Raw genomic sequence first — 21,488 nt, forward strand, 5'->3', positions numbered from 1 at the left:
CCCCTGCTCGCTGCAACTAGAGAAAGCCCACGAGCAGCGATAAAGACCCAACGCAGCTTAAAATGAATGAATGAATAAATAAATACATAAAATTGTTTACAGTATTTTCCTATGATATGTTCAAACTCCTATTCCGTTTTTGCCTTAGTAATGTTGAGACGTAATCTGCAACTTGACCTTTCTTTGAAATTAATAGTCACAATATAACTGTAGGCCGGCTTCTGGCAGTATCAATATTTGCCTGGCTGGTAAAATGTTTTCCTCTGTTTGCACATGATCTAGTTTCTAGTTCTCTGGAGGTCCTGCATATCTTCTGTAAATCATTCTGTGAGAAGGAAATTTCCAGAGCATGCTGCAAGTCCATGGTGTCCTGCAAGGAGTAACACAGGAATTGCTCTCGCATAGTTACACCCGCCAACTGGCTCCCCCGAAAACTTTCCTCCACTATTGTTTTGTGCTAATGGCATATAGAAATTTTATTTTCAGGTTTGCAGTTAAGATAACATTAGTACCAAGTATAATTTTATTTGATAGGATAATTCATTCATTTTACTTAAACCCTAATGTGTGTTTGGAGTATTAATCATTTCTAGTTTCTGAGTGTGCCCCAGTATAACAGACATCTTCCTCTTAAGCTAGTTAATAAAACTCCTGGTTGATGCTGAAAAAAGCAAACAGCTGAAGGGTATACTATTTTTTAATAAGGCTAATTACTGTGCTGCTTTCACAAGGGGACATCTTACAGTGTGTTCTCTATAGTCAGCCCTGTGGCTTCTGCAGATGAACTAAATTTCTAGTAGCAGATCTTAAAAAACAAACAAACAAACGAACAAGCAAACCAACCAACCAACCATGTGTAGTCAAGGAAATATGAGGTTTCAGATCTTGGAGAGAAATATTCACTGAATTTTAATATATAAGAAAAAGAAAGCAAAAAAATGTTACATTTGAGAAATACCTTTATAGGTTTGGGGGTTTCTAGAAAGCAAGATAAACAATTAGTGTTGTTTGGTAAACAGTGAATGTGGGCAAAAAAAGTAGGTGGCTAGCCCTGAGGGATATTTTATCCAGATCAGAAAAAGCACTGCTTTAATCTGTTTCTTCTGTCTCATACTTAGTATGCGTGTCCATTTTTAGTGTATTTGTAGATATTTCTCTTATTCTCCTACTTCCAATCTTAAAAACATTCTTTTTATATTTATATATGTTAATATTATTGACAGGTTTGCATTGAAGTTCTGATCTTGCTCTGGGAGTCATTCTGCTATTTAAAATGTCTTTGGATGCTACCTCTTTTTTTTTTTTTTAATCTAGAGAAGAGAATTCTGTCCTGTCAGAAAAAGAACTTCTGTCTCTCTTTGAGGAGAGGTCCTTTTTCATCCAAGTGTGGGATGAGTAGACAATTTTTGTCCTGGGATTAAGAAGACATATGTAAATATATGGAGATATATATATGTAAAGATATGAAGACATATATACATATAATTATATAATTACTATATATAGTAATTATATAATTACTATATATACATGTACATATATTATATATGTGCATATATTATATATATATGAAATGAGATGTCCAGACAAGAAGTGGACACATTTATTAAGGACTCCATGGTTTTTCACTCAGTGGGTCACTGAAATAGTTACAAGCAACTGTTGTAACTCAGCACCTGCATGTGAAGGGAAAACAAGTCTGGGTCTCTGAATACGCTGGAAAAGTTTCAACTTAAAGCTCCGTGTTGGCATTTGCACCTTGGAAGAAGTTCTACCTGTGATCTGAGAAAGCTGGTTGTGGGTGAGGCTAGGGCTGGACTGTCTTGTTCAGGAGCAGCTACTGTCCACTTGTGGTGATTTAGCACTTGCAGGCTGTAGCAATTCAGGAACTCAATTTTTAACTTTAATGGTAATTATCTAAAATTTAAATTTAAAACCGATACTCAATTCATGTTAACTATGTTTGGAACAGCTTACCTATGTGAATCTTTCTAACTGTAAATTGTTGAAACCTGAGTACAGATTAAGTCCTTCTGAAAATTTAGTCTCCAAATTGAGATGTGCTCTAAGTGTACAATACATGCTGGATTTCAAAGGCTTGGTACAAAAAAAAGGAAAAAATGCAAAATATTAAAAGTCTTATTAAAAAGTATTTTAGCTTCTTTATATGTTGAAATGACAATATTTTTGATATGTCAAGATAATAAAGTATGTACATTATTATAATTAATTCTACCTATTTATTTTTACTTTTAGTAATAAGGCTGCTGGACAATGTACAATGGCATGTGCGGCTCCCATTATATTTATACTGGAAGGGCTGTAATAGTTTAAAGAGTATGAAGCCTCACAAGTGAGCAGAGTCCAGGTGAATTTCCCTCCTCTGAGAAACCACTGATATTGGCAAAGACTCGCCTCTAGCTTTTATGCAATGGCCAGATTGGAGGATTTATCTCCAGCCACCATGAGCCTGACTTTGGCTGTTCACTGTGCTCGCTTTTGGCCTCAGAAGTCCAACCCATACCAGGTTTCTGGGCAGCACTGCTCCATCACTGTCTGAGTCTCTAGCCTGCCAACTGGCTAAAGAGCCTGCCCAGTACCTACGTCCCACGGTAACCCATGAAAGGGCTGGACTAGGGAATGTGAAGCTTCCCAAGAAAGCCATTTTCCTGGGAGCTAGGCAGCTCACCCTCAAAAAATACTGATGTTAGGCAAACGATCATTCCACCATATTCGAAGTGTCTATAGGGAATTTGGTCCAGCTTCTAATCTACACCTTGAATACCACCCTCTAAAATCAACTTATATTCAGCTACCTCCACTCAGGACACCAAGGTAGGACCAAATCACACTCAACACGATTACCGACGATACTCATAAACACTCAAGTGTTCTTGGCTGGGCTATGACTAGACTTCTAGACTTTCTACTGTTTCCCAGGAATATGGTTCTCTGGGAACTGATAGGTACACATTATTTGTATCACAGATGATGTTTAGAATGACTCCATTTGCACTGGGTACATTTCATTATCTGTCACAATCTTTAGAGTATAAAATCTAGTGAACACAGATAATAGAGTAGTTGATTCTTCCTGAAAAAAAATCACAAAACATGACTAGGACACAGATTTTCTGACTCTGAATTCAATGGTTTTTTCCTTACATTATACCCCTCTTTTAGAAATGTCACATTAATTGGGCATAAATATATTATGCCAATGATAAAAGCCAAATGAAATATAAAGATGTCCACCACACCTCTCAGGCTCTCTTCTGTCTTCTCTACTTGGTCAAGATCTTTCTTTTTTTATTTTATTTTATTTTTATTTATTTTATTTTAATTTCTTAATTTAATTTATTTTTTTATACAGCAGGTTCCTATTAGTCACAATTTTATACACATCAGTGTATACCAATCGCCCAATTCAGCACACCACCATGTCCACGCCCCTGGCGGCTTTTCCCCCTTGGTGTCCATACGTTTGTTCTCTACATCTGTGTCTCAACTTCTACCCTGCAAACTGGTTCATCTGTACCATTTTTCTAGGTTCCACATACATGCGTTAATATACAATACTTGTTTTTCTCTTTCTGACTTACTTCACTCTGTATGACAGTCTCTAGATCCATCCACATCTCAACAAATGACTCAATATCATTCCTTTTTATGGGTGAGTAATATTCCATTGTATATATATACCACATCTTCTTTATCCATTTGTCTGTCAATGGGCATTTAGGTGGCTTCCATGACCTGGCTACTGTAAATAGTGCTGCAATGAACATTGGGGTGCATGTGTCTTTTTGAATTATGGTTTTCTCTGGGTATATGCCCAGTAGTGGGATTGCTGGGTCATATGGTAGTTCTATTTGTAGTTTTTTAAGGAACCTCCATACTGCTCTCCGTAGTGGCTGTATCAATTTACATTCCTACCAATAGTGCAAGAGGGTTCCCTTTTCTCCACATCTTCTCCAGCATTTGTTGTTTGTAGATTTTCTGATGATGCCCATTCTAACTAGTGTGAGGCGATACCTCATTGTAGTTTTGATTTGCATTTCTCTAATAATTAGTGATACTGAGCAGCTTTTCATGTGCTTCTTGGCCATCTGTATGTCTCCTTTGAAGAAATGTCTATTTAGGTCTTCTGCCCATTTTTGGATTGGGTTGTTTGTTTCTTTCATATTGAGCTGCATGAGCTGTTTATATATTTTGGAGATTAATCCTTTGTCCGTTGATTCATTTGCAAATATTTTCTCCCATTCTGAGGGTTGTCTTTTGGTCTTGTTTATGGTTTCCTTTGCTGTGCAAAAGCTTTGAAGTTTCATTAGGTCCCATTTGTTTATTTTTGTTTTTATTTCCATTACTCTAGGAGGTGGATCAAAAAAGATCTTGCTGTGATTTATGTCAAAGAGTGTTCTTCCTATGTTTTCCTCTAAGAGTTTTATAGTGTCCGGTCTTACATTTAGGTCTCTAATCCATTTTGAGTTTATTTTTGTGTATGGTGTTAGGGGGTGTTCTAATTTCATTCTTTTACATGCAGCTGTCCAGTTTTCCCAGCATCACTTATTGAAGAGACTATCTTTTCTCCACTGTATATCCTTGCCTCCTTTGTCATAGATTAGTTGACCATAGGTGCGTGGGTTTATCTCTGGGCTTTCTATCTTGTTCCATTGATCTATGTTGCTGTTTTTATGCCAGTACCATATTTTCTTGATTACTGTAGCTTTGTAGTATAGTCTGAAGTCAGGGAGTCTGATTCCTCCAGCTCCATTTTTTTCCCTCAAGACTGCTTTGGCCATTCAGAGTCTTTTGTATCTCCATACAAATTATAAGATGATTTATTCTAGTTCTGTAAAAAATGCCATTGGTAATTTGATAGGGGTTGCATTGAATCTGTAGATTGCTTTGGGTAGTATAGTCATTTTCACAATATTGATTCTTCCAATCCAAGAACATGGTATATCTCTCCATCTCTTGGTATCATCTTTAATTTCTTTCATCAGTGTCTTACAGTTTTCTGCATACAGGTCTTTTGTCTCCCTAGGTAGGTTTATTCCTAGGTATTTTATTCTTTTTGTTGCAATGGTAAATGGGAGTGTTTCCTTAATTTCTCTTTCAGATTTTCCATCATTAGTGTATAGGAATGCAAGAGATTTCTGTGCATTAATTTTGTATACTGCGACTTTACCAAATTCTACCAAATTGATTAGCTCTAGTAGTTTTCTGGTGGCATCTTTCGGGTTCTCTATGTATAGTATCATGTCATCTGCAAACAGTGATAGTTTTACTTCTTCTTTTCCAATTTGTATTCCTTTTATTTCTTTTTCTTCTCTGATTGCCATGGCTAGGACTTCCAAAACTATGTTGAATAATAGTGGTGAGAGTGAACATCCTTGTCTTCTTCCTGATCTTAGAGTAAATGCTTTCTGGTTTTCACCATTGAGAATGATGTTTGCTGTGGGTTTGTCGTATATGGCTTTTATTATGTTGAGGTAGGTTTCCCCTATCCCCACTTTCTGGAGAGTTTTTATCATAAATGGGTGTTGAATTTTGTCAAAAGCTTTTTCTGCATCTATTGAGATGATCATATGGTTTTTATTCTTCAATTTGTTAATATGGTGTATCACATTGTTTGATTTGCGTATATTGAAGAATCCTTTCATCCCTGGGATAAATCCCACTTGATCATGGTGTATGATCCATTTAATGTGTTGTTGGATTCTGTTTGCTAGTATTTTGTTGAGGATTTTTGCATCTATATTCATCAGTGATATTGGTATGTAATCTTCTTTTTTGGTAGTATCTTTGTCTGGTTTTGGTATCAGGGTGATGGTGGCTTCATAGAATGAGTTTGGGAGTGTTCCTTCCTCTGCAAGTTTTTGGAAGAGTTTGAGAAGGATGGGTGTTAGTTCTTCCCTAAATGTTTGATAGAATTCACCTGTGAAGACATCTGGTCCTGGACTTTTTGTTTGTTGGAAGATTTTTAATCACAGTTTCAATTTCATTACTTGTGATTGGGCTGTTCATAGTTTCTATTTCTTCCTGGTTCAGTCTTGGAAGGTTATACCTCTCTAAGAATTTGTCCATTTCTTCCAGGTTGTCTAGTTTATTGGCATAGAGTTGCTTGTAGTAGTCTCTTAGGATGCTTTGTATTTCTACTGTGTCTGTTGTAACTTCTCCTTTTTCATTTCTAATTTCATTGATTTGAGTCCTCCCCTTCTTTTTCTTGATGAGTCTGGTTAGTGGTTTATCAATTTTGTTTATCTTCTCAAAGAACCAGCTTTTAGTTTTATTGATCTTTGCTATTGTTTTCTTTGTTTCTATTTCATTTATTTCTGCTGTGATCTTTATGATTTCTTTCCTTCTGTTAACTTTGGGTTTTGTTTGTTCTTCTTTCTCCAGTTCCTTTAGGTGTAGGGTTAGATTGTTTATTTGAGGTTTTTCTTGTTTCTTGAGCGAGGCTTGTATAGCTATAAACTTCCCTCTTAGAACTGCTTTTGCTGCATCCCATAGGTTTTGGATTGTCGTGTTTTCATTGTCATTTGTCTCTAGGTATTTTTTGATTTCCTCTTTGATTTCTTCAGTGATCTCTTCATTATTTAGTAATGTATTGTTTAGCCTGAATGTGTTTTTTTTTTTCCATGTAATTGATTTCTAATCTCATAGCATTGTGGTCAGAAAAGATGCTTGATATGATTTCAATTTTCTTAAATTTACTGAGCCTTGATTTGTGACCCAAGATGTGATCTATCCTGGAGAATGTTCTGTGCGCACTTGAGAGGAAAGTGTAATCTGCTGTTTTGGGGTGGAATATCCTATAAATATCAATTAAATCTATCTGGTCTATTGTATCATTTAAAGCTTCTGTTTCCCTATTTATTTTCACTTAGGATGATCTGTCCATTGGTGTAAGTGAGGTGTTAAAGTCCCCCACTATTATTGTGTTACTGTCAATTTCCTCTTTTAGAGCTGTTAGCAGTTGCCTTATGTATTGAGGTGCTCCTATCTGGGTGCATATATAATTGTTATATCTTCTCCTTGGATTGATCTGTTGATCATTATGTAGTGTCCTTCCTTGTCTCTTGTGACATTCTTTATTTTAAAGTCTATTTTACCTGATATGAGTATTGCTACTCCAGCTTTCTTTTGGTTTCCATTTGCACGGAAAATCTTTTTCCATCCCCTCATTTTCAGTCTGTATGTGTCCGTAGGTCTGAAGTGGGTCTCTTGTAGACAGCACATATATGGGTCTTGTTTTTGTATCCATTCAGGAATCCTGTGTCTTTTGGTTGGAGCATTTAATCCATTCATGTTTAAGGTAATTATCGATATGTATGTTCCTATGACCACTTTCTTAATTGTTTTGCGTTTTGTAGGTCCTTTTTTTCTCTTGTGTTTCCCACTTAGAGAAGTTCCTTTAGCATTTGTTGTAGAGCTGGTTTGGTGGTGCTGAATTCTCTTAGCTTTTGCTTGTCTGTAAAGCTTTTGATTCCTCCATTGAATCTGAATGAGATCCTTGACAGGTAGAGTAATCTTGGTTGTAGGTTCTTCCCTTTCATCACTTTAAGTATATCATGCCACTCCCTTCTGGCTTGTAGAGTTTCTGCTGAGAAATCAGCTGTTAACCTTATGGGAATTCCCTTGTATGTTATTTGTCATTTTCCTCTTGCTGCTCTCAATAATTTTTCTTTGCCTTTAATTTTTGCCATGTGACACATATGTGTCTCGGCGTGTTTCTCCTTGGGTTTATCCTGTATGGGACTCACTGCGCTTCCTGGACTTGGGTGGCTATTTCCTTTCCCATGTTAGGGAAATTTTCCACTATAATCTCTTCAAATATTTTTTCGGGTCATTTCTCTCTCTCTTCTCCTTCTGGGACCCCTATAATGCAAATGTTGTTGCAGTTAATGTTGTCCCAGAGGTCTCTTAGGCTGTCTTCATTTCTTTTCATTCTTTTTTCTTTATTCTGTTCTGCAGCAGTGAATTCCACCATTCTGTCTCCCAGGTCACTTATCGGTTCTTCTGCCTCAGTTATTCTGCTATTTATTCCTTCTAGTGTATTTTTCATTTCAGTTATTACATTGTTCATCTCTGTTTGTTTGTTCTTTAATTCTTCTAGGTCTTTGTTAAACATTTCTCGCATCTTCTCGATCTTTGCCTCCATTCTTTCTCCAAGGTCCTGGATCATCTTCACTATCATTATTCTGAATTATTTTTCTGGAAGGTTGCCTATCTCCACTTCATTTAGTTGTTTTTCTGGGGTTTTATCTTGTTCCTTCATCTGGTACAGAGCTCTGTGCCTTTTCATCTTGCCTATCTTTATGTGAATGTGGTTTTTGTTCCACATGCTGCAGGACTGTATCTCTTCTTGCTTCTGTTGTCTGCCCTCTCAGTCAAGATCTTTCTTGTGGGGAAACATCCCAAAGTGAAATTCACATCACTTCTCATTTTTATGCTAAGGATTCTTATTTTGATCTTCCCAGTCCCCACCTGTCTTCTGGGCTCTAGCATTACATTTCCAACCTCTTGATGTATTTTATCTCTTCCCCTAAAAAGCCCACACATTTAAATTGTGCTATATACAATAAGACGTCTTCAAAGGACTTGAAAAACAGAAAGAAAAAAGAAAACTTGTGGATGGTATGTAGTACATTACATCTAAAGGGAAAAAAAAAATCCCAAGCGTGAGGCAGTATTTTGTACTGGATGACACAAATCCTCAGGTATCCTCCTCCTTCTGTGGTCATTAAACAGTATTCTAATTATTGATCTGGCTTTCCAGGGAGTTCTACCTGTAAAGTGGTTCTTCTCAAATTTACTGCTTTTGATTTCCATAAAGTTCAGTTGCTGTCTCCATGTTCAGAAATATTTTTATTCAATACGTGTTTATTGAGAGTGCACTATATTCTAGGCCCTGAAATCGAACATGATAAGTGACTCACAGTATATATATGTGGATCTAGAAAAGCAAATAACTCAGATTTTTGACCTAGTCTGTGGGATCAGAGGGTTTGTCTAAGGTAATGGTATTTGAGAATGTTTAAGGGCCTTGGGGTAAAGGGAAGTAAATTACACTAAAAGAAATATTGTTCTAAACCTGGTCTGGGACAAAATGTTATTGCTTGATAAAACTAGTAATCTTCTTTGAATAAATTAGAACATTGATAAATGTTTAGTAATTTTCAATAATTGCCTAATTACTTATAGGATTAATATTTGATTTTGGAAACCATCTACTCACCCATCCACCTGACAGTCAAAAGGCTGGGAATCTGGGGCTTCCCTGGTGGTGCAGTGGTTGAGAGTCTGCCTTCCGACGCAGGGGGCACGGGTTCGTGCCCCGGTCCGGGAAGATCCCACATGCCATGGAGTGGCTGGGCCCGTGAGCCATGGCCGCTGAGCCAGCGCGTCTGGAGCCTGTGCTCCGCAATGGGAGAGGCCACAACAGTGAGATGCCCGCGTAAAGAAAAAAAAAAAAAGGCTGGGAATCTTTAAATAGGTTTTTTTTTTGGTCTAATCTACATTTTCTATAAATGTCTCTCTACTAAGAGAGAAACCTTTAAATTGGCATGCCAGAAGTTTTTTCCATACATCAAGATTATACGAAAATGTTGAGGCATGCTCATAGCTAAATTGTCTGGAAAGTTGTTGTTAATGTTTCAACAATTACTTCTAGGTTCTACAATTAGGCTAATGTAGAGAACAGACCAAAATGGTGGCAGGGGACATGGTGAAAAAGGAAGTCAAGGGATAAGCAAAATCCAGACTGAGCAAAGAATTGTCCTTTGAAGTTTGAACCTTATTCCTAAAAACAAAATGCAAAAGAGGTGAGGGAGGTAGGTGATCACATTTACGTTTTATAAAGATCAATCTTTCTATAGTAGTGTTATCCAACAGGAATAGAAATATAAAGTGAGACACAAATATGAACGTCATATTTAATTGTAGAATTTGTAGTAGCCACATTAAAAAAGGAAAAATAATCAGGTGAATTAATTTTAATACTGCAGTTAATATAATCCAATATACTGAAAGTATTTTCATGTTAACATGTAATCACTGTAAAAATTATTTACTCAGTTGTTCATCAGCTTCAACTGTACCATGCTAGTCTAGAATATTCAGGCAAACTATAAAAATTCCAGTGATAAATAAAATGTTTATAAGTTTTTTTACAATTTTATGGAAAACAACTTGAGAACTTTCATTTTTCTCTAATAAGATTCTAGTTCAGAAAGTGCTATGTTTAATTTCTATAAATTGTTTTCTTGCTGATGAACTCCTGAGTAACTAAGAGATAATGTATATTTCATGTGGAGAAGACAGCCTCCAATGATTACTTATCCAAATCATCTCCACTGAACTAAAAATTAATATTGAATTCAGTAATGCAATATTTTACCTATCAGTCGGTTCCCCCACCCCCGCCCGCCAAGCAAAACACTGTTGAAGCTTTTTAAACGTCTTAGCTGATCAAAGATATAGATTTAGACAATTTTTAAGGTGGCCTATTTCTTATAAAAATACTGTGATTTGTTTTTTTTAACATTAAAGTCCAAACGTCTGAAATAAAGGTATTTGAATTTCTCCAAATTTAAACACAATCCATTCGTATTGTTGATTCTACTAGTGTCTGAATATCTTTTGGCCACTATTCATTGGATTTCTCATTGGTCATTCTCTAGTAGAGAGCTTAGGTACTCATCAAAATAAGAAGCAGAAACCCAATTGTACTAACTGTCAGTCACTTAGGTTTGTGGCCTGAGTCTCAGTGATTCTGAGGCCTAAGAAAGTTGCTTGGCACATATTAGGTGTATAATATAAACATTTGTTGAGTAATAATAATAGCCAACATATAGCACTTAAGATGTGACGGACTTTTCTGAGTGCTTTATGTATTTTAAAATATTCCATCTTCCTAAAAACCACATGAAAAGATGATCAACGTCACTAATTATCAGAGAAATGTAAATCAAAAGTACAATGTGGTATCACCTCACACCAGTCAGAATGGCCATCATCAAAAAGTCTACACACAATAAATGCTGTAGAGGGTGTGGAGAAAACAGAACCCTCCTCCAGTGCTGGTGGGAATGTAGATTGGTACAATCACTATGGAGGACAGTAGAGGTTCCTTAAAAATTAAAAATAGAACTACCGTATGATCCAGCAATCCCACTCCTGGGTATACATCTGGAGAAGACCCATCATGCACTCCAACGTTCATTGCAGCACTATTTAGAGTAGCCAAGGCATGGAAGCAACCTAAATGTCCATTGACAGTGGAATGGATAAAGAAGATGTGGTACATATATACAATGGAATATTACTCAGCCATAACAAAGAATGAAATAATGCCATTTGCAGCAACATGGATAGACCTAGAGATTATCATATTAAGTGAAGTAAGTCAGAGAAAGACAAATATCATATGACATCACTCATATGTGGAATCTAATTTAAAAAGATATAAATGAACTTATTTACAAAACAGAAAAAGACTCACAGATTTCAGAACAAACTTATAGTTACCAATGGGGAAATGTGGGGGGGGGATAAATTAGGGGCTTGGGATTAACATACTCACACTACTATATATAAAATAGATAACCAACAAGGACTTACTGTATAGCACAGGGAACTCTACTCAGTATTCTGTAATAACCTATATGGGTAAAGAATCTGTAAAAGAATGAATATATGTATAACAGAATCACTTTGCTGTATACATGAAACTAATACAACATTGTAACTCAACTATATTCTAACAAAATTAAAAAGTAAAAATAAAAAAATAGAAAATATCTAAAATAAATAAATAAAATATTTCATCTTCAAAGCAATCTTATGAGTAGATACTGTAACTATCCCATTTTACAGATTAGGAAACTGGATGAAAGATGTACTTTTCATAAGACTTTAATATTACCATGAATACATTTACAGATTGAATCTTGAGAGTATTTGTTACACTACTGACATTATTAATTGATTATAATGGCAGCGTTAATACAGCAGCTGGCATTTATTCAGTTTCCTGAGTGCCAGGCATTGTTTTAAGTGCCTTACAGATCTAAACTCACTGCTACCAACAGCCCTATGAGGTAGGTAATATTACTACCCCTATGTTATAAATGAGAAAACTTGGTTAAAAGATGCACTCTTAAAAAATTTTTTTTTAAATACTGTTGACCCCTGAACAACACAGTAATCTGTGAGAAATGGGTATTATTCTGATCATTTGATAAGTGAGGAAACTAGGCATAAAGAGGGTGAGTAAATTGGCCAAGGTCACACAGAGAAGAATGACAGTGTTGGGATTCACACTTATGCAGCCTGATGTTGCATGTGTCAGAATTATGTTCCAGTTTTGCATTAATTCAGTGTTTATCTGGATAAGATGAATTGTGGAAATTTCCCAATCTCCTAAATTTTAATCCATTATGGATACTAGACCCATTTTAACTAATATATATTTTTTTGCTCAATAACTATTCTAAATATCCTGTTTTTAGAATTAAAACCTTACTTAGAGTACCCAAATAAACATTCCAATTACTGGGGTTGGAGACTGAGGTGCTTTGAAAAAATTCTCATTTTAAAGGGGGTTCTGTTTCTTTTTATAATCTCTATTAAAAATAAAGCACCACCAGAAAAATTATTTTATGTTAAAAGCATCTTTAGAGCTAAAAGCTTAAAAAAAAGACTTAATGGAATAAAAACAAATAATTAAGTGAATATCAACATTTTATTTTATATTAATGCTTATTTTATAACCATTTAGTCAGAGTTTTCTAAAAATAGTCACTGAATAAATACTTTTCATTTAAAAAGATATACCTAGTGCCTTCAATTTATTTCCTTACTTAAAAGCTATGAGGTCCTTTCTACAAGGAATGAAAAATAAAAATTCACATACATCCCTACTTATGGCATATTAATAGTACAAGCAACATTTTAAAGCTTGATACTTCCGGTGCATAATTATTCAATTTTCTCCATATATAGACGCCACACCTTGTTGTCAATAAATAATTCCACTTTAATGGCAAAGTAATAATTTAGACAGATACAGGGTGCACATTTGCAAAAAAATATATGCAAGCTGGTTTACAAGCTAGAGGAACAATCAACCAATAGAAAATACATCACCCAGTTATGTCCACTGACACCAAGTACTTGTTGTCGGGGCTTTACAAAGACTACAAAACTTTTCAGATGATTTATTTCACTGTTTCTATTTACATGATATGTTACATCAAAAATGTACAAAATATAAAATGTATACAGACAAATGTTTCACAAACTAGTTTAAGTTGTAAACTAGGCGGACCTACTGGGATGTATTGCAGGAATTTGTTTATGACCGTGTTTGGACTGTGTTTCTCAAAACGGCAGGGAAAGATTAGCAATTTTCTTAGATCACATATTATACAAGGGCCACTAGTCACTCATCCAGCTACATATATTGATGCTTCACCACAGATGTGATCCACGTTAGAGGCTTCAAAGTCAGGGTGACCATTCTATGTGCATAAATTCAGTTCCGATTTCCCTTAGGGCAATAGCACCGTGGAGGACCTATGGACTGAGTGACATTCTGACAACTGCGCAGATGTCTCGTGTTGTTATTGTTCTATAGCAACTGACCCGTGGGTGGTCACAGAGAGTAGCACCAATTGCACGTCCTGAAAGTAGCACATTTTCACATGCATGGGACAAGTCTACACCATGGCCTAGCCCTTGGGTTGATAAATTTCAAACCTGTCCCCTGTGTGTGGTGGGAACTCCTCCAATCACTCCCATCAGTTTTCATGCACTCTCTTGAAAGCCTGTCACGACAGATGCACTTTCAGACATTTTTACTTTTCCGAAAATGGATTGGCTTCATGGACAGTTTTGAAGCATGCTCACTCTAGCACTGATAGCTCCTGCATGGTCATCACAACTGTAAATACAGGACAAACACACCAGATAATAACAGTGTTGAGGGTTTGCATTCTGTATTTGCAAAGTACAGGAAATCTCAGCAAGTGAAACATCTCTTAACACCCACAGGATAAAATACAATTTTTTTTGTGTGTTTATTTCGATTTGTGCAAGTTTTTAAAATGATTATTTACAATACCTACCCAGTAGACTGTGCAAATCTAACGTCATTTTACAGTATAAACGCTTCCTCATCCACAGTGACTTCACTGCATCAGTGTTCTCGAATGCTGAATTTCTCATGTACAACAATATCCATCAAAACAACATGTTCAAAACTCATAATAATTAAAAAAAAAAAAAACAATAGGGGAGAAAAGCGGAATCGTTGTGCTCATGCTGCATCTAGTGCTTCCAGCTCTGCTGGATAAGAAATCACAATCTCCCGCCTTCTGAAACTCTTTCCCCTAGAGCTGGATGAAATTTAGCCACATGGCTTCGCTTTTAAGTGACAGTCAAAGAGGGTTTCTGGGTTTACTTGAGTATTTTGGAGGATAGGCAAAGCAATCTATTCACAAGGTAAAAATACGGATCTTTCTCCTATCCATTTCTTCAAAAACAAACACAAAAATAGAGAGAGATGAGGCTACTGCGTTAACCGGTGGTGTAAATGAAAAGACAGTGGAAATCACCCATGGTTTAGGATTTAAACCAACTGTTAAACTGTTGTAGAAATTGGTTTTAAGGCAGTGAGACAGCACCATAGGAAATGTTGCTTCTTTTCACTGACAAGGCTCAAACAAATAAAGCCCTAAAAAAGCCTTTTATCAGTGTTGACTAATAATTGGTATAAAACTCTTTTTAAGGGAGTGGGCAGGTGGTTTAAAAAGACCACGGTGGTAAAAACAACCTTATCAAACCCGTGACTCAGACACTAAAAAGTGGGTGGAGCACATCCTGTGATCATGGCAGTTGAATGACACTGGCACTTCTCCAGCTTGTCACAGCAGTGTTTCCCCTGGCGGTTGCACAATTCCATTTGTGCTTGCGGAGGCCTGGCCTCTTCATTTAGGAATGGGGTGAGCGCACAACACAAACACTACTGGGGCTCCGTGACCAGCACCATGTGGCACAAAGGAGCTTGGACGGATCAGAAGAATGGACCCTGCTTGGGGAGAACAGCCCCTCAGAGGAAACCAAAGGAAGGAACAACAACAAAAAAAGGTCTGCATTGTAAACTTTTAAAGAGGAAAAACAGAAAGTCCAGTTTGGCTATCCCATGTGCAATCTATTCAGTTGCCCTGTCATTAGGGTCCTTTCCAGTTGAGTAATGGAGCCTTACATCACTCCACGGATATAAAAATGCCTAGAAAGGAAAGCAAGTTACACTTCTGTGTCAATTTAGCATCTTGGCGGTTCAAACTTAGTTCTACTGCCTCCTCGGAGACCACGGCCCTGGATCAGGGCCCTGGACAGGGTGCTTTCATATTGTCAGTGGTTTAGTGAAAATACCTTACTTTTTAACCTTTTTTTCTTTTTCTAAAGCATAGTCTTTTCCACTAACTTTTTTCACCCTCTAGAGGGTAGATTCAAGAGACGAATCCAGAACGTCTTCATGGTGGCTGGTGCTATCACTGTCGCAGCTTTGTGTGCCCGAGTAATTGGCTGCTTCTTGGAGTTTCATTAGCATGTTCATCTGAAGAAAGAAAAGGAGACATCGATGGAGACAATGATGCACGGAGGAAGCCAGTCCCAGAAAACACACGGCCCCGAGCCACACGACGACCCATCTCATCCCCTCCAAGGGAAACAGAAAAAAATTGTAGATTTTTACTAGCTGCCCCTGGCTCCTACACGGTTTCTCCCAAACGTGACTATAACAGCAAACCATAAGGACAAAATAGGGCCTCCGCATAAGTCTTTTATTTGCAGTTGTAAATGAATACAGCTCCAGCAGGGAGAGGGGAAAGGAAACTGTATCACAGCTGGACATCTGGGCTCGTGGTTGGAGAGTACACCAAGCTGCCCAGCTCTTTGGCTGCGAGAAGCAGAAAGCACTGAATGACAACTGAAAGTCCTGAATGCTCCTACAGGCGGATGCACACACGGGCTCCTGGACACAGTCCCTGGAGAGGAGGTGGGGATGGAGTGGAATGGAGCCCCCCATCTGCTGCTTAGGAGCTGACCTTGAGAGGTGACCAAATGAAGCCGACCATGAACGTTGGAAGAGGGAGAAGGGAAGAATCACTGTCAAGTTTCTGTGGTTGTTGAATGTCTGGCTAAAATATGATGGATAACTCACTGAAAACTACAACCACCTTCTGGAACAAGAGCGGCTGTCTCAAGTTTCCCAGCCTTATAGGACAATGGCAATGTTTGTTCTCATAAAAGGGACGTAGGCGTGAAAGCAGCTGGGGAGAAAGACAGCTAGCATTTCCATGTATTAGAAAATAAAAGGCAGGCACCTTGCTTGGATTTTAATAGATCTGCAGATCCACCGGTAGGGATGGAAAAAGAAAGACTGTTTAAAAGTGAATCATGAATAAATGGTTCAACAGTTTTAGAAAGCACAGAAAATATGGCACATGCCTTCGGGAGGGTTGTTTTCTTATCAAGGGTTTCTGTAAATTGTAATAATGTTTGTATTGTTTAATGCATGCCAACTTTGCTATTTCATAATGTAATCAAAGTTTTTTGGGTTTTGTTTCCAAATTAGAAATACAGGGAATCTGATCCCAAAGAAAGGAGAAATCTAAAAAGGATTCCTTAGTCATATGTTAGGCTCTGCATGCTTGTATGCTCAGTGTAAAATGTGTGTTCAAAAAAGACCTGTGAAATAAAATGACAAACTGGTAATTACCAATTCCAGCAAGGATGCCTTTCTGACGAAGAAGCTACAGTTACAGCATATTTTAAAGTCATTTTAATATTCTTCAGGACAATATTTTTCAATATAATTTTTTGTCTAATTCCCTGAATTTATTAAACTAGCTACATAAAGATATGAAATTAAAGTAGTTGGTGATAACCTCTTAAACCCAGTGAGTCAAAAAGCTAAATGTCTCCATCAATATACTGTTTCTCTCTTGCCCTCTCTCTCCTCTCTTCTTTGTTTCTCTGTCTCTCTCGAGCGTGTGAGTGCATACACACACACACACACACACACACACACCCCTACCTTCATATTCTCTTTTTCCTTTCTTTTGTCAGCCCCTCCCTTATTAGTAGCCGGCTGTATATTCAAGCATCTGGGTGAAGATGATTTGTAAAAGAGATTTGTGTTTTGAGCACCTTCCAAGAGCAGAAATGGTTTCAAGGGTTGTGCTTCTATCTCAGTCACAAATGTTTGAAATCACTTGAATGCTGACTGTTGTAGAAGTTTCACCGTGTAATAACAGTATTATTAAGGTCTTAATTTTTGAAAATGGTGCCATATAGTAAATATGTTCTATTAGAATAAGTTCAGAATCTCAGATTCATAATAAATACATATGAAGGCTTTACTCTGCCTTCTCATAGGGTTGCTTTGTACATTCAAGTCAAAGGAGATCACAAGAGGGAGGTAAGGTTCCATACCATTCAGCAGTCACTCGGATAGATCATTATTCTCTACAAAAGTATTTCCTTGCTCTCTTCCCCCCTCCTTCTTTCCCATACCCAGGGTCAGAAATATAACGTCTTACAGTTGTAACACCTCCGTCAGGTCCTTATCATCCCTGGTATTTACACATCTGCTAGTCTCCCAGCCTCCATCCTCTCTCCTTTAATCTGCCCTCTATTCTATTATCAAGGTGACCTTTATAAACTGCAAATCTAATGACGTAAGTCCCTTGCTCAAAAACCTTTGGTGGCTCCCCATCGTCTGCGTGATAAAATTTTAACTTCCTACAAGATAAACAAGGCTTCACATGATTTTACAATTGCAGACTTCTGTAGCTGTAATTCCTCCCGTCCCTTTTGTTCTAATCCCAACAATTTGTATACAGCTCCCTAAACTCATTATTTTTACTGTACTGTTCCATCACGTTTCACGTGCTATTTTCTTAATTTTGGATCTTCCCCACCCAACCCCATGATGAGTTTCTATTCATCCTTCCAGACCTAGCTCAAGCCTTTCCTCCTCTGGAGCTTTCTCCTAATCACTTCCTCAACAGACTCACAACTCTATCTAGGATATATCTATCTAGGATACACTTCTATCATTATTTTACTATAATTTATATATATACATGTCTCTCTCCACGGCTGGACTGTGAGCTTCTTAAGATCAGAAATGAGATCTAATTTATTTTCTGATCACCAGGTCTTAGCCTTGAGTACATACTTATTATTTACTAATATTTACTGAATGAATGAAATTAATGAGTTTGTTGATGATGAATACACATTATATTTTTAAACACTGTGAGATGTGCCAAACACTTGCATCCGTGTTCAGATTCAAAAATATATTACTGACATTAAATAGTAGATTTTTTTCTGATTTAGATTGGACTGCAAATAGGTTTTTACCTATGTCAATAATTATAAAAATATAGAGCAATAAATGCGGAGAGGTACTTACTTCTCTATCAGAATGTGCCTAATTCAAAGATTTTTAGATGACAAGGTTTTTGTCGTTTAACATGTCAGATATCATAACCCCTTGTTCCTTAAGATGTTTAGGTGAGCAGCAGGTTAGGAATTAGAGATATTTTTTACCGAAATTCTCATTCAAAATGTGGAGATCCTGATCTCTTTTCCATACTAGAAGACAAGAGCATTCTGAGCCAGGGAAAGGAGTGATTAATGGGTTTAGCTGACCAGGACTATGGGAATTGGGAAAATTTAAGACATCCCTTAAATGTCCCATACTCTGTAGAGTAACCCTGAAAACAAACCTTATAAACACCTCACCTTTATCAGGAACTGTATTAAAATCTGCAAAAGGACAACTGGAATTTATAAAAAATTCAGAGGAAATAACCCATATTTGTCCTCTAAGGCTTAATTTTACTCTATTACATTTTAATCATCCTATCAGGAATTACTTAGTGTCTGCTCACAATTATGCAGAATTCAAACCAATTCCACCACCACTGTTGATTTCTAGCTACGTATGAGCTAAAGGGCCAGATACTTGTTATAAAAATACAACTCCAGGCCCTTAAGAAGTTTATAGCCTAGATCAAAAGTCCAAAATAAGAGATCCCTGGGCTCTAAGTAGGTCAATGTTTATATCTCTGTGACTTTATGGAACTTCTTGAAATAGTATGCAAAATCTTCTGTGTGTGTCCATTTTGTTGGGAAAAAAATCATGAAACTTTATCAGATGGTTCACATATAAACCCCCAAATATTCAGAATGATCAGCTGAAGTGATGACGACATATACATGTCAGGGTTGTTGGTATAAGGGTATTCCACAAGATAGCAAGTCATTTTCTGTCTTTAGGTATAGTTATAGATTATGATTTTAATCATTTCCTTTTTTGTTTGTTTTAAGTAACATAATGACCTTTATCTCAGCATGTCTTCTTTCTGTATTGGTTTCCCAGTGATCCCTTTAGTCAGAGAATAGTAAGCTAACAAACACATTACGTTTGATACCAATCTATGGAAAGTCATCTCTAAAAATAAAATATACATACAAAAATAAAGTCATTTTCCTATCATGTACTTAATATTTTCAGAGTATTCATACTTTGGAGTTTTACTGACTTATATTAAGCCTTTCATGATTGCAAACTGAGCAAGGCAGAGAATAACGTCCCTTTGATTTCAAGTCAGTTTATTCTTCCCTACTGTTGCCAACAGAGGACTAATTCTAAATTTAGTCAGATACGTGTAAAACATTCTTTAGTTCTTCAAGCATACATTAGATTATATTCTTTTGGTTTCTTTCATTTTAGAACAAAATTCAGTTTTCTCTTACATACCTAATGAATTGAGTACTGAATGTTTAAAATTTATTGATTTATTTACACAATTTTCTGCATAATAAAAGAAAAATTATGGCTGCAGAGTTCAGCCTGGTTTCAGTGTTTTTTGATTATTTTTAAGCATATGAGTTTGGTCTTTCATTTTAAGAGTTTCACCCAATGAAAGTAGGCCAAAGGTAAAAATTTTAAAACTGAGTACCAATATCAGGACAGTTTCAAATACTACCTAGGATAACTAATGTCTCTGATGCATAAATACTAATGACCGCACACTATAGTCAAGATTATATAGGAAGAACCAAACATCAGCTTCTTACCAGGGGATCCCCCTCTGTGTCAGTTTGTGGAATGTGCTTTGAGGTTGTAGCTTCCTTTGTGGATATGCAGCCCTCATACCCAACATCTTCTGGTCTCAGCTGAAGTAATGCTGGGCCCTCCTGAGGCAAAGACGCTGAGCTCCATGGGTATGTATCAAGCACCCACTTTGAGGGATCTTCCCAGGGTGCTCGTTTCCCATACATCTAAAAAGTGATCACAAATTTAGCACATATAAAATGCATTTCTATTCAGTACAAAAGGTGACTACTAATTGATTGATTCCTTTGCACACTGAGTTCCTATGGGACTCAGGGGAATGAAGTGTCCATACACAATTTTCCAGATTTTAAACATATATCTCTCTATATAGTTCACTTAAAACTTGAAGGCTAGACAAAATAAAGCTTGAGACAAAATAAAGCTGAACATTTGGGATAGGTTATCAACATTTGGAGGAGAGCATGAGGGAGCTTTATTTTAAATACATGAAGAAATGGCTGCCCCATTTATCTTTGTTAGTACTTTTACAAACTAAAAGAAAGCTCATCATTGAGAAAGGAAAGTTCCAGTAATGGAGAAATTAAAAAGCTAGACACTAAATAGCTTTCTTTACTAAAGTGCACTTTGGAAAGATGGTGAATAAAAGAGACTTCTTTTCTCTGTCCACTTCATTCTACTCAAATTTTTCCTTGAAAATAAGAATCCTTTCTCCGACAACCATTTCCCTCGGATTAACTTCCTCTATAATCTCACTGCTTCCCATTAAAACTCTTTTTAGATATTTTTTTATAAGGCCACTAGTAAAAGAGGAGAATCATGGGAAATGAAAGATTTGTCAAAACTCATATGGAGGGAGAAAATTAATAGAAAGGGATTATAAAGCCTGGTTAAAGTACTGGCAGTGGAGTAGAGGGCAGATGAATCCAAGCGATGTTAAAGAATTTTTAAGCTGAACGCAAAGCCAAAACCAAACTGGGAAGGGCACACTGAGGAAAAAGAGGTTGATGGGACTTGGTAAAAAAAAAAAAAAGTATAAGCCACAGGGGCACAGAAAGAAAAGTTAAAATTAAGAGAAGAGGACAGTAACATGGGTACGCTAGTTCTTTAATGGACTCTCCTACTCCACTGAGGGCAATCCTGGTTACTAGGTGTATACACATCTTGGTCGTGGATGGCACAGAACACCGTGTTAAGTGTTCTATGTGGCTTCTTGTGGTACAGTGAGACAAAAGCAAAATGGCGGACATTGAGGCCATGAAAGCCCATGGCTGCCTTGGAACTGTCTTTTGAGTTTTTCCTGGAGAAATTGTATGACATT

General features: G+C 36.8%; 1 protein-coding gene across 22 annotated transcripts in view; it reads right to left on the reverse strand.

The window, feature by feature from the left end:
- Positions 1-11,605: 11,605 nt before the first annotated feature.
- NAV3 (neuron navigator 3) overlaps positions 11,606-21,488 on the reverse strand; it is a 1,262,224-nt gene continuing 1,252,341 nt past the window's right edge. For 20 of the 22 annotated variants that reach the window (XM_079936021.1, XM_079936019.1, XM_079936018.1 and 17 more), the window contains 2 exons: positions 20,170-20,373; positions 11,606-15,628 (listed from right to left, as the gene is read on the reverse strand). In XM_079936021.1, coding sequence (XP_079792147.1) covers positions 15,509-15,628; positions 20,170-20,373 — 324 coding nt within the window. In that variant the 3' untranslated portion in view covers positions 11,606-15,508. The remainder of the gene's footprint in view (positions 15,629-20,169; positions 20,374-21,488) is intronic. The other 2 variants (XR_013830383.1, XM_079936006.1) reach the window with 2 other exon arrangements.

This window comes from Stenella coeruleoalba (assembly GCF_951394435.1).
Source record: "Stenella coeruleoalba genome assembly, chromosome: 11".
Lineage (NCBI taxonomy): Eukaryota > Metazoa > Chordata > Mammalia > Artiodactyla > Delphinidae > Stenella > Stenella coeruleoalba.